The 12,501-nt window shown below is 35.6% G+C and overlaps 2 protein-coding genes across 2 annotated transcripts; both read left to right on the forward strand.

The window, feature by feature from the left end:
* The first annotated feature begins 1,146 nt into the window (after positions 1 to 1,146).
* LOC18050652 (calcium-dependent protein kinase 21) lies at positions 1,147 to 5,607 on the forward strand. Its single transcript, XM_006449660.2, has 8 exons — positions 1,147 to 2,070; positions 2,594 to 2,737; positions 2,848 to 3,000; positions 3,394 to 3,509; positions 4,130 to 4,297; positions 4,404 to 4,531; positions 5,042 to 5,141; positions 5,220 to 5,607. Exons 1-8 carry the CDS (start codon positions 1,320 to 1,322, stop codon positions 5,292 to 5,294), a joined length of 1,635 nt encoding a protein of 544 aa, XP_006449723.1. The 5' UTR covers positions 1,147 to 1,319; the 3' UTR covers positions 5,295 to 5,607.
* Positions 5,608 to 10,381: 4,774 nt separating this feature from the next.
* LOC18050653 lies at positions 10,382 to 11,689 on the forward strand. Its single transcript, XM_024191834.1, has 3 exons — positions 10,382 to 10,551; positions 10,875 to 10,935; positions 11,013 to 11,689. Exons 1-3 carry the CDS (start codon positions 10,397 to 10,399, stop codon positions 11,613 to 11,615), a joined length of 819 nt encoding a protein of 272 aa, XP_024047602.1. The 5' UTR covers positions 10,382 to 10,396; the 3' UTR covers positions 11,616 to 11,689.
* The last annotated feature ends 812 nt before the right edge of the window (positions 11,690 to 12,501 follow it).

Below are 12,501 nucleotides of genomic sequence, written 5' to 3' on the forward strand. Positions count from 1 at the left end.
ACATGCTGGTGTGTAAGTAAGTTTACAGCTAAGACGTGAGCAAACTTGGCACAACTTTAGGGCACGATTCTTGGGACAGCGTAAAAGCACCCAAAACAAGTGCAATAACAAATGGCCCAGCTGCGACATTACACAAACAGACAAAACACCTTCTAGGGGGTGGTGGTGGTGGTGATAAGAACCAATCAACTTATAAATCTTTCGGCTTCACCCTAAATTATCAATTATGCACCTCTGCCGGCTTGCCACATACCCCCACCACATCTCCCATTAAGCAACATTTCCTTTTCATAGCATTATTTTTCTCATCTTTTAAACTAAAATAAACCCAGTTTTCAAAAATAGAATAAAAAAGTTGGTAATGTGCTGCAAGTAATTTTTTTTTTAACCCCCTTTACTTATTGACATTTTCTTATTATATATTATATTGGGTATTAAAAAACAGAAGAAAACATATCATGATAAGAGCATCACCAAAACGCTATTCAAATAAGATTTTATTACTTATTTGAATAGTCATATCAATATTTACGACTCTAAAAGATACTCTAATTAAGATTCTTCAAATAAGAGATGATTCTCTCTCTTTAAATTTGGAGAGTTGATTTCTCAATCTTTGATTTGTATTTTATTATTTTTCATTGGAGAAAGAGAGAGAAGTGATTTAATTGCTATTGACTTTTCCCTTAAAAAAATAATTATTTGATTAAAATAATATTAATTTATTTCTATTTGAAGAGTCTTTTAGAGAATAATATATTTTTTCACTTTTTTATTTACCACATAAATAAGTAAATAAATATTTGAAGAGTAAAATTAATAGAGACTTTTAAAAATGCTCTAATAACAAGAACAAAGATTTGCCAAACCGAAAAACCCTTTTTATTTGAAATTAATACTTTTATTGGCATGATATCTTAATGCATAGAGTACTTATCTAAAATATTGAAAAATATATATATTACTTATTAGCATTTATTACAATAAATAATTTTGTTCCCTTAATTTAGAGGATAAAATGCCGGTAGGGTCAAAATAATAATGATGATATAGAAATAATTCATTCTCAAATTTTCTCTCAAAATCAAATTTCAGCTCCTCCACTTTAAGACTCAATATATATAATATATATATAACCCCTAATAAGAACACTTATAGTCTTTGTTTGTCCATATTCAACTCTCCCGTCATCTTTTTTTTTTAATATCCAAAACTTGAACCTTTTCACAAACCCAATTCCCAAACTTGAATCTTTTTCTTCAGAATCCATTTTTTTATTTTTAATTTTTTCGATTTAATCATCTTGATCTCATAAGATAATGGGTTGCTGGGGCAGCAAGGAAAGAGTTCCTCCATCTGATATGAATGGCTACAGATCAAGCACTGCTCATTCAAGTCATCAAGCAACTGGCGTTGCAACACAAACCCCTTATCAAACTTATCAACAACAGCAGCAGCAGCAACTACATGTGCAGCCTCCTAAAATGTCTGCCCCACAGCCACAACCAAGGCAGCAACCGATGAAATCTTCTGCAACAAGCACAAGGCCAGTGCAAATGCCAGAAACAGTGCTGGGCAAGCCTCTAGAAGACATTAGACAATTTTACACATTAGGGAAAGAATTGGGTAGAGGCCAGTTTGGAATCACATATTTGTGCACTGAGAATTCAACAGGCAATACCTATGCATGCAAGTCAATTTTAAAGAGGAAGCTTGTGAATAAACAAGATAGAGAGGATATAAAGAGAGAGATTCAGATAATGCAGCACTTGTCTGGTCAACAAAATATTGTTGAATTTAGGGGTGCTTACGAGGACAGACAAAGTGTTCATCTTGTGATGGAGTTGTGTTCTGGTGGTGAGCTTTTTGATAAGATTATTGCTCAGGGGCATTATACCGAGAAAGCTGCTGCCACTCTTTCTAGGGCTATTGTTAACGTGGTGCATCATTGCCATTTTATGGGAGTTATGCATCGTGATCTTAAGCCTGAGAATTTCTTGTTGTCTAACAAAGATGGGGGTGCTATGTTGAAGGCAACCGATTTTGGACTCTCTGTATTCATCGATGAAGGTGGTATTTTTTTTGTCTGTCTGTTAGTTAAATTTTCAGTTTCAAGTTTTAATTTTGTCGATTTCGCTTTGTAATATTTATGCTTATAACATTTGTTTTGTTTTGGGAGGCTGTTTGAAAAATTGTTTTAACTACTGTGACATTGTGAAATTTGTTAGGTTCTGTAATATTGAATTCTGTTCATTGGCTTGGATTTGTGGTAAAGAAGAGTTGAATTTATTGTAATCATAGGCTGCATTGGATGAAAAGATATAGTGGTCTAATTTTAGTCCCAACTGTGCTTTCAAGATGAGAGGCCTCTTGCTCATTGTCAGTCATTGACAGACAATTAAATTTGGAATCATATCCTGCTGATTGGACTTGCCAAGTTGTTATATTGAGAATTTTGCCTCACTGCTTGTTTTTCTTAATGCAGCTTCTTTAATCTTTTACTTTTGATGGCTTCAAATCATTTTTGGAATTTTACATGTTATGTGTAATTTAACCGTGAACTTAATTCACCTTGTCTGGATACTTATCCCAGGGAAAGTGTATCGTGATATAGTGGGCAGTGCTTACTATGTTGCTCCTGAAGTATTGCGGCGTAGTTACGGAAAGGAAATAGATGTATGGAGTGCAGGAGTTATTCTATATATTCTACTTAGTGGCGTTCCTCCATTTTGGGCTGGTAAAGGAGATGATACTTTTGTGTTGTTTTTTTGAATCCTGTCAGATTCTCTTGTCAGCTGCATGTTATCATTTATGATCAGTAATATATTCAATTTGTTCACATTGCAGAGACTGAAAAGGGAATATTTGATGCTATTTTGAAAGGAGGTGTTGACTTTGTAAGTGAACCATGGCCGTTAATATCAGATAGTGCCAAAGACCTAGTCAGGAAAATGCTGATACAAGACCCTAAAAAAAGGATCACTTCCGCTGAAGTTCTTGGTAATTAAATTAGCCCTGTTTTACTTAGCTCTACTGAAACTAATGTGTAAGACGAAAGTCACCATATCATGCTTTAGAGAAATTCTTAATAGTATCTTTTCAGGTCCATTTAACAAGACTTTGTTCCGTATAACTTGTCTTTTATTTCGTTTGACTGTCATTTTTTAGATTGAAATTCTTTTCACCTAGCTGTTGAATCATTGAAGAAAGAAACAACATTTTTATGGGGCAGTTTAAGGTTGAATTTTGAAATTTACAGCAAGAGCAAATAGCTGGTGTAAATCATTTTTCTCATTTGTCAGTCAACCAATTCTATCTTTTTGCTTTTATTTCGCATTACATTCATGCAACTTATGTGCTTCTGGCTAAAAATGTTGTAATCTGTATGGCCAGAGCATCCATGGATGAGAGAAGGCGGAGAAGCATCTGACAAGCCAATAGGTAGTGCAGTTCTATCTAGAATGAAGCAATTCAGGGCAATGAATAAGCTTAAAAAGATGGCATTGAAGGTAAACTATCAAACTGTGTTCATTTTTTATTTTCAGTTGAAAGAAAATTTTGATAAATTGCTACTTAAAATTCCCTGAAAAGGGTCCATTTCTTTTCACAAGTCTGATTTAAATATCTAACTTGATTCCTTTCTAATAAAACAAAATCCATGAAAGTGCTATGTACTATTTTTTTAAGAATTAGGTCGGGGGCAAACCCCAAATTGGTCTTTTAGCCCCCTACCTCTTCTAAGATTCAAACTGGTTGACCAGCCAAAGAAAGCTGCTTGAAAACCATTTAGTCAATCCCCTGGGGCCCTTGAAAGTGCAATGTTGGAATGATTTTTTGTTCATACTTCTGGTGAACGGGAACCCAGGGTAGATGAAATCATGATTCGTTTGTAATGCCCATTCAGCAAAGAAATCTGAAATCAGCATTCCATAGGGGTTTTGTTTTATACTATTACCACCCGCCGCCTCAGCAATCACCCAGCTGACAATGCTGCAGCTGCCATTATCCTCGCATCATCATCACCGCTGCCATCACTCTCCTTTCTATATTGTCACATACCACCAACTGGCTGCTGTATGGTATATGGATCTTCATCTAATCATGTTGGTGAATTTTGGAATTCATACAGGTCATTGCAGAAGCTCTATCTGAAGAAGAAATTAAAGGCCTTAAGACAATGTTCGCAAACATGGATACTGACAAGAGCGGTACAATCACTTACGAAGAGCTGAAGACGGGTTTAGCTCGACTGGGGTCGAAACTCTCAGAAACAGAAGTTAAACAACTCATGGATGCTGTAAGTATTTGAGGTCCCTACCACACCTCAAACTTTTGACTGTTGAATATTCTTCACTTTTCAAACTCAACTGGCATTCTCGTTATCACTGTTCAATAAATTCCAGGCCGATGTGGATGGAAATGGGACAATTGACTATATCGAATTTATCTCTGCTACAATGCATAGATACAGACTGGAAAGGGATGAGCACCTTTATAAAGCATTTCAGTACTTTGATAAAGATAATAGTGGGTGAGTTCTCAGTTTCCCTTTATTTGTAATAGTAGCCATCTTACTATTTGATCTCATACTACATTTTTAGCATTTCATCAAGTTTCAGCTTATAAACAATAAAGGAGCAGATAACCCTTTATTTTATTTTCCCATTTCTTTTTAAAAAAATATAACTGGATTAATAGTAACAATGTGTCCATACTAAGTTTCATCTAATTTATCTACATCTGTTCTGTATTATTTTTCTCTCACCACTATCAAATGTCTCAGATGTAAGAAACGTAATTAGATTTCATGAATAATTCTTTCTTTTTCCCATGTTCTCGGCTGGGCATGTTTCCAGTTTTAAATCAGTGAGTTATATGGTTCGAGCTGTAGTAACTAATGAAATCTGAGGTCTGCTTGGTTGACTAATAAATGGGTAAAATTAACTGGGAAATTCTGGAGAAATTATTATTCACTCGAGTGTTATCCGAATGTCTTGTATGACTAATTAAATGAACTGTGTGATTGTAAACTTTCTGGTAGATACATTACAAGAGATGAGTTAGAAACAGCGATGAAGGATTATGGAATTGGAGATGAAGCTAGCATCAAGGAGATAATTTCTGAGGTTGATACAGATAATGTAAGATTTTACGGATTCATAAACTTTAAAGATGTCTTAGAGAATCATTACCAGTTCTGATGCCAATTGAACTTACAGGATGGGAGGATCAACTATGAGGAGTTCTGCACAATGATGAGAAGTGGGACCCCACAGCCTGCAAAACTCATTTAAATGCCTAATCAATCAAGCGAGCTGCTTGATTATGTTTACAGTATCCATAGAAATCTGGACATCCTTCACTCTTGTATTGCTTTGCCATCCTCAATTGCCAAGTTTGGCTGTTAAAGCTTGCAAGGCTACCGGTTTATCTTCACTTGTTGCTGAATTAGTATTTGTGCATATCTTATTCTCTAGCTAGCTTGACCAGATTCTAGTGAACCTACAAAGCCTTTAGGGAAAGAGTTACATATTTGTGCCCTGTGGACACTGAAGATATGTTGCTGATTTTATTTCCTTGATAATTCTATTTTAATTTTGCACCCGATGTTATTGATCAACTCATTGAGAAACCAAAGTGATGTGGTTATTTGCACTACATTAAGCACTGCTTAAAGTTTTGAGAAACCAGAGTAACTTTCACTGCTTAAAGGGCACTTAAAACAGAATATTGGGTTGTTGAAACCAGAGCAAGAAGATCATGATACTGTATGTTACATCTTGCCACATATTGTCTTGCTCCACTCCCATGATTTCCCATTTCAAAAGTCGCCAAAAGAACTTTAGACAAAACTTTAGACAAAAATAAGAAATATTTTCTTACTAAACACACTCCTCAAGACAAAAATAAGAAATATTTTCTTACTCCAGCCAACTTGCAATTCTTTTGCTACAAGCTTCTATAAAATATTTGTACACATCAATAAAACTAGAAAGCCAGTTATCAAGGAGTCGTGTGTACTCATTACAGAATTCTTTTACTTTTATCCAACACTTTTTTCCAGGGAACCCAATGAAGAATAAATAAAGCTTTTGTTTTCCTTCAACTGATCAACCCTGAAATGTAGAAGCATTTGCCTTGCCCACATCAATAGACAATATATGCTTTTGAAAAATGATACAAACAAACAAGGGCTGAATTGTATCTTAATAGTATCAGTAATTAAAATATAAAGTTGCCCATTTGGGTTAGCATTTGTTTAAGATTAGAAGGATGGTATCCAAGGTTTAACCTCATATTCTCCTGACACAAATTGCATTAGAGACAAGCATTTAAGTTACCTTTCCACGTGAGGTCGTTTTTGTATATTGTTATCTGTACCCCATTAAGCAATAAGCATATTTATTTGCACGTGTGCACACATTTTCTATATACCTGGGAAAAGCCAAAGGCTTCATGTCATATGGACTCGATAGTCGAGACAGGCTGCAAACTTTCTAATCTTTTTCTTCAATTAATCATAGCCATAACCCCATTCAGTCAGTGATTTTTTTTTAAAAATTTTTTTGCACGACTTTACTGATAATTAAAGCACAGTTCTTTTCAGGATGCCCAAAGTGCAATTTACTGTGACAAGGGAATCTGTCGACTGTCGATTTGAAAACAGGCTTTGGCAACATTTGCTATCCCAGCTGCGAAAGAATAGCTGTTAACTATTGATCATGACATTCTCAATTTGGATTGGGTTTATCTGAGTTAGGTTAGGTAAGTGATTATTTTTTAACATGTTAATTAACTAATCTTTGGTAAATTATAATGCTGAAACAGTGCCTAGGATGCTCTAAGCTTTGCTTCAGAATAAAAATGGGGCACAACCACGACACTCAGCACAAGAAGACATTGCTGTTGTTATTAAATCTTGCACGAACTGTTTTATCAAATAAACTTTAAGCGATGAATTTTAATGAATTAATTGAATAGTTGGATTATAAGTGATAGGACAAAGACAAAGCTCCAGCTCAGATATTAAGCATAACTTGTACCCCATCTTCTAGTAGATGCATTTTCTCTAGAGGATCATTTTCTACATTTTTTAAGAGCTACCTCACATGAATGTAAATAAAAAAAATTCTCATCAATTCTAACGTGTGTGCGTTCTTGCTTCACATATGTTGTACTATCTAATAGCCAACACCTTTAATTAACACCTCTGTTCAGGTGAAGGTAAATTTCTACAAAGTGAAAGGAATATATTCATCGAAATTGCTAGTAAATGAAAATGGTAAAATCATTGTTCATCCGAGATTTTGTCAGTATTTGAAAACATAAAAAAAAATAAAATTGAATTTATTCTAGGATCCACCGATTATTTGGAAATTGTATTACGTTCTATCTTAAGGTACATTAATTTTTTTTATGATGTCACAGGTAATCGAGGGGGAAATGAAAAAGAAAAAGAAAGATAAGAATCCAGTAAAAAGGAAAAATGGAAAAGAAAAGAAAACAGACAGTTGAGATTGAAAGAGAGAGAGATAGAGAGAGGCGCACGTGGGATTGCATGCCTCACTCCTCGCCGTTGTTGTTTCCCTTTACAAACTTCAAATATTGCTGAAACCAAAACTTTAAAGATTTTCGTCCTTCTTCATCAATCATCATCACTGTTTTGAGTTAAAACACTGCTTCTTGTTCTTCTTCTAGTTTATAAATATAAGAACTTTTAATTTGCTAATTAATATCTTTCCGTTCAGATATTATAAATCATAAAGCTTTGCATGTTGCTTGAAATTAAACTTTAGAGAGTTTTGACTTATATTGATAGTCATCATACATATAAAGTAATGTTTCAACATTGCTCTCTTTTGATGACATTGAAACACAATCGTTCAGGCAATGAAACAACATCTTTCAGAATCACTTTTTTGATATCTCCTTGAAGTGAAATACTTTCGAATGTTAGGCTTTGTACTGCACTCCAATTTCTTTTTTTTTTTTTTTAATATTTGGAGCATTTCTTGGAGTTTTTGATTAGTGAGTACCTTTCATTTTTTTAAGCCGGTGTATTTTGAAAAGGGTATTTTAGGGGGAAAAAAAATTAAACATTTGTTCTTCAATGGTGGAGCACCAATCTTGTGCTGGTATGATGAATGCTTCTGCATTCTGTGGCATAGAGCAAGAAGTGAAAGGAGAGGGTGTTAATGCTGTTGCAGAGATTTCAGCTGAGTTACAAAAAGAGAGACAAAAGAATGCTCTACTTATGGAGAGAATATCGTTGCTTGAAGCTCAAATACAAGAAAGAGATAATGCAAGCGTATGATTTGCATACTTTATATTTGTGATTCTTTTTTATTTATTTATTTAATTTTTTTGGGGTCTACTTTCTTGGCTTCTGCAATTAATGCTCTTTAATATTAGCTTGATTTTGAGCTCATTAATCCTTTACTTTGCAGCTAAAGCATTTGAGCCTTGTTGTCTTCTAATTAAATTTTTATTGAATGGCTCTTTCACGTGGATTAGGTTATGATTTGATCATCTTCATTCATATGAATAACTCATCTGTATTTGTTTGTGAATTAGTTTGATCAGAATTGTGTGGAAACTTATGTTGCTATTAACTGAGCTACCCAATAAAATTCATATGGGGGATTATTGTTGATGTCTGATCTACTATTTTACATAAAGCAGTCACATTCATCATTCTTGTATTGTTCTGATTTTAGTCCCAAGTCTCTCACCTTACGCAGTTTAATTTGCTCTTTGTTAAATGAGCATCATACTTAACAAAACTATTAGCAGCATAAGCAGTGCATTCCTGAAATTTTGATTATGTATGTCTATTTACACATATGTAGTTTTAATATCATTAGCAATGAATGTATAGGAAACCATTAATAGCCATCTGCATTATTACTCTCAGGGCATCTGTCTGACTGCAACAGAAAGGTACATCAGGAAATTCAAAAGACAGAAGATAGAAACAAGTGATCGTAATGAAGATGGAAAAAATATCAACAAAAATGAAATGGCATTAAAGATAAAACATGAAAGATGCATGCGCTCTACTGGTACAAATGTAGAAGGCCGATTAGTCAACTGGATGAGCATGGATGAGACTCAATTTTCGCACTTTGATAAGATTAAAGATGGTGAATGTGCTGCAGATTGTGATGATGATACATATGAAACCGAGAATGAAGACGATGATTGTTATGAAGAGGATGAAACTAAGGAAAATGACGAGAATATTGGAAGCACTAATAAAACAAAGGAACTGCATCTTGAACAAAGCTTCCATCCAAGTGCTCAGAGAGAGCCAATAGGTCCTCATGGAAGCCAAGTATCAAATGAATGTACAATCGAGAATCGAAAACCACCTGATGTAGAAGCAGTGCACAACCAAGGGAATCCAAGAAAAGTTAATAAGGAAGAAGTTATAAAAATTGGAGAGGGCAAGGCACCAGAAGAGATTTTTATCTCCAGGAAGGAGGTTTTTAGTGCAGGTTCTGGAAGCATACCGGTGAATAAAAAGCCTGCAAAGGTTCCATTCTGTCCGAAAGAAGTAAAGAGAATTCTTGAATCAGACTCCCTGTTATTGAAAAATGCTCAGTCCCACACCATTAGAAAAATCTTAGTCTTTGCATCTCTTGGTATAAGGCATGGATGTGAAGATATGTATGAGTTAGACTTCAATCATTTTAGCATTTTGAGGAAGGGGGAACCATATGTATCTCCAAAGAACCCTGGGGTAGGCATTTTGCAAACTTTTTGTTATGATTTGCTTCAACAAGATAGTTTATTAGGCATTAGCTATTGAGAGATTTGAGATAATTTTTACGTTTCATGTATCCTCTGTCTTACTCATCAGTTAAATACGCTACTCGATCATTTCTTAGCAGGAGCATGTGCTATATGAGAACCTTGGAGTGAGGAGGAAAGTTTTCTCTCCAAATCGTCAGAACCCAACACTGTGCCCTGTTCAAATTCTCGAGGAGGAAAAGGCTATGCGTCCGTCTGATCCTAGCTGCCCCTCATGCTTGTTCTTATGCATCAAGTATGGTGGGAGGACAAGAAATCTTCCCCAAAATGAGTAAGTACTACTACTACTTCCCCAATTTTTTCATTTTTATACGTACTATAACTGAGAAGAGGCAATGAAATTTCTTTTTATAGTCCTGAATTATCATGCCTTAAATCCTTACCTAAACAAACTTGACCATCTTTACAGCTAGGGAAGCTTGTGTCTTCAGTCAGGCCTTCCAAAAGAACTGAGACGTTGGTCATTTGATTGTAACTTGTTAATGTTGTGCCCTTCCCTTAGACTAACCTACAATTCTGATTTTTTTCCAGATATGTCAGGCAGAGAATGGGAAGAAACAAGCTGAAATCTTTTGGCCCTCTTATGTGTCAAATGGCAATGCTAGTCCATGTTCGCAGCGGGAGCTTCTTCTTCAAGGCCCTGGCCATCACTCTTTTGTTCATGGCCGGTTTTCCAAATGACCTTGTCCAAAGGGAAACAAAGTACCGAAATCTAGACCTGCTGCAAAAGTATTACAGGTATAAGACGTTAAAAGTCGTTGGACATGTAAATTGGTAAAATTCCTCACATGCTGATTAAACTTACCAATACCCTAACCCCGTGCAATTCGCCTAAACGGCTTTGTGTACTATTTTAAGCAAGCAGCATAATTGTAAGGTGATTGATCCCTAAACAAATGAAAATCTATGTAGATTGCTGTGTTACATCAGGGCATTAAACTTGAGATGTAATCTCCTCATTTCTTGCTTTAACGCACTCTTCATCCGTGGCCTAGTTACTCTTAGCAGTAAATTTTTAAAAGTTTAATGACTTCACAGTTCACACGACCTTGCTGCTGCAGGACAGATGATGATGCTGAACGAGAGGAATTATTTCTTCCACATCAGACAGCTTCTGATACTGTTAAATCTCAACTCTTACTTGTTCTCTTTATTAAGAGTTGTTAAACAGTTTCTCAATAAGTTTCTTGCTTTTCCAGCAGGCCAGTCTTGGTTCTCAGCAGTTGATTGCAAAGACAACTTCAACAAAATCTAAGATCAGGAAACAATCAAAAACCACAAGTAAGCCTCAAAACATGCCAAGATCCTCAATTCAGCAGCCAGCACCTTCAACCACTATGCCTCCTATCCAGTTTGGGCTGATGGGCTATGCGTCTATTCAAGCTAATGCCCTGGCAGGATTTCAATGTATGCCATCTCAGACTCATGCAGATACCCCAGTGATTACCAGTTCTGACACCAAAGTCTCCTACCCCAATCAAACCCCCTATCATATGTTCCCATCACAGGCCACAAATACATTCATGCCTATGTTATATTGGCCTCCACCAAATGCATTTCCTCCTGGTTCCTACACAGCCCCATATGGTTACCAATCTTTTCCATTTCCAGCTAATGCAAATTATGTATCTATCCATCCACAAACATACAATAATAACCTTCCCTCCTGCAGTCCTTTTATCCCTAAGGTAGTCGAAGCTACTGCAAAGAACAATAACGTGGCCTTGGAGGAATCTGATAGTGACTCAGATAGCAGTTCAAGCAGCACATATCCGAAAGAGGCAATAGCAAGTTGCAAGTAGTCTAATTGAATTTTTGTAAATGAGCCTCATTGGAAAATAAACTTAGTTAAAGGAAAGCAATCTAATTCCTACTGGGGCAAGTGTAATTTCTCGCTCCTAAGTTTTTAGAGCCTCCAGTCTTTGCATCAGTGAAGTATCTATATGAATTATGATCTCAACTTTTGCATATATCCGAATATCATGGTCTGTTTTCATCAGTAGCTTAAAATTTAAATCAATAACATAACTATATTGAAAATGAAAATACAAGACGATTGCTTATAATCACTGAACTTTGTAAGAGGGACAGCTACATGACCACTGTTTGTGATCATCAGAGCACTATTCTTACTTAACTGCTACAATATTCATAATATTTGTTTCCACAATTGCATTCCAATGGAATATTACTTTCAATGTGGAAATGCAACATTAGAAACTTAAAAAGGAAGGTAACACCTTCCAAAGTTGAAGCGGAAATTTCCCCAGTGAGCGCATTGTGAGTACAAAATTCATAGTTCACATCTCTTGCATTCTCTCTTTGACCCTGAGTGAGTTTTTTGCCCATTGCTCTACTACATTCTGTCTGCGCCTATGCAAGAGGATTATACGTTTCTCCACCTACCGAAAGATAATAGCTTATTGCATTATAGAGCTATATTTGCTTACATAAAGGCACATTTTTTTTTGACACGTTGCATAAAGGAATCTTATCTCTCTCTTTCTTTATCCTTTTGCTGAATTATTTGCCATGTCCTTTAGCTAAATCCGGGGACCAACTCAAAAACAAAAAAATATAAAAGGACTCCGGGGACCCGTAGGTCACTTGAATACGACACTACCCCACCGCTAGGGATGGGGGTCCTTGTCGGTCTTCAACTCCGTTGGCATCACGAGAGTCTTGAGA

The sequence above is a fragment of the Citrus clementina genome, unplaced genomic scaffold (assembly GCF_000493195.1).
Source record: "Citrus clementina cultivar Clemenules unplaced genomic scaffold, Citrus_clementina_v1.0 scaffold_2, whole genome shotgun sequence".
Taxonomy (NCBI): Eukaryota; Viridiplantae; Streptophyta; class Magnoliopsida; order Sapindales; family Rutaceae; genus Citrus; species Citrus x clementina.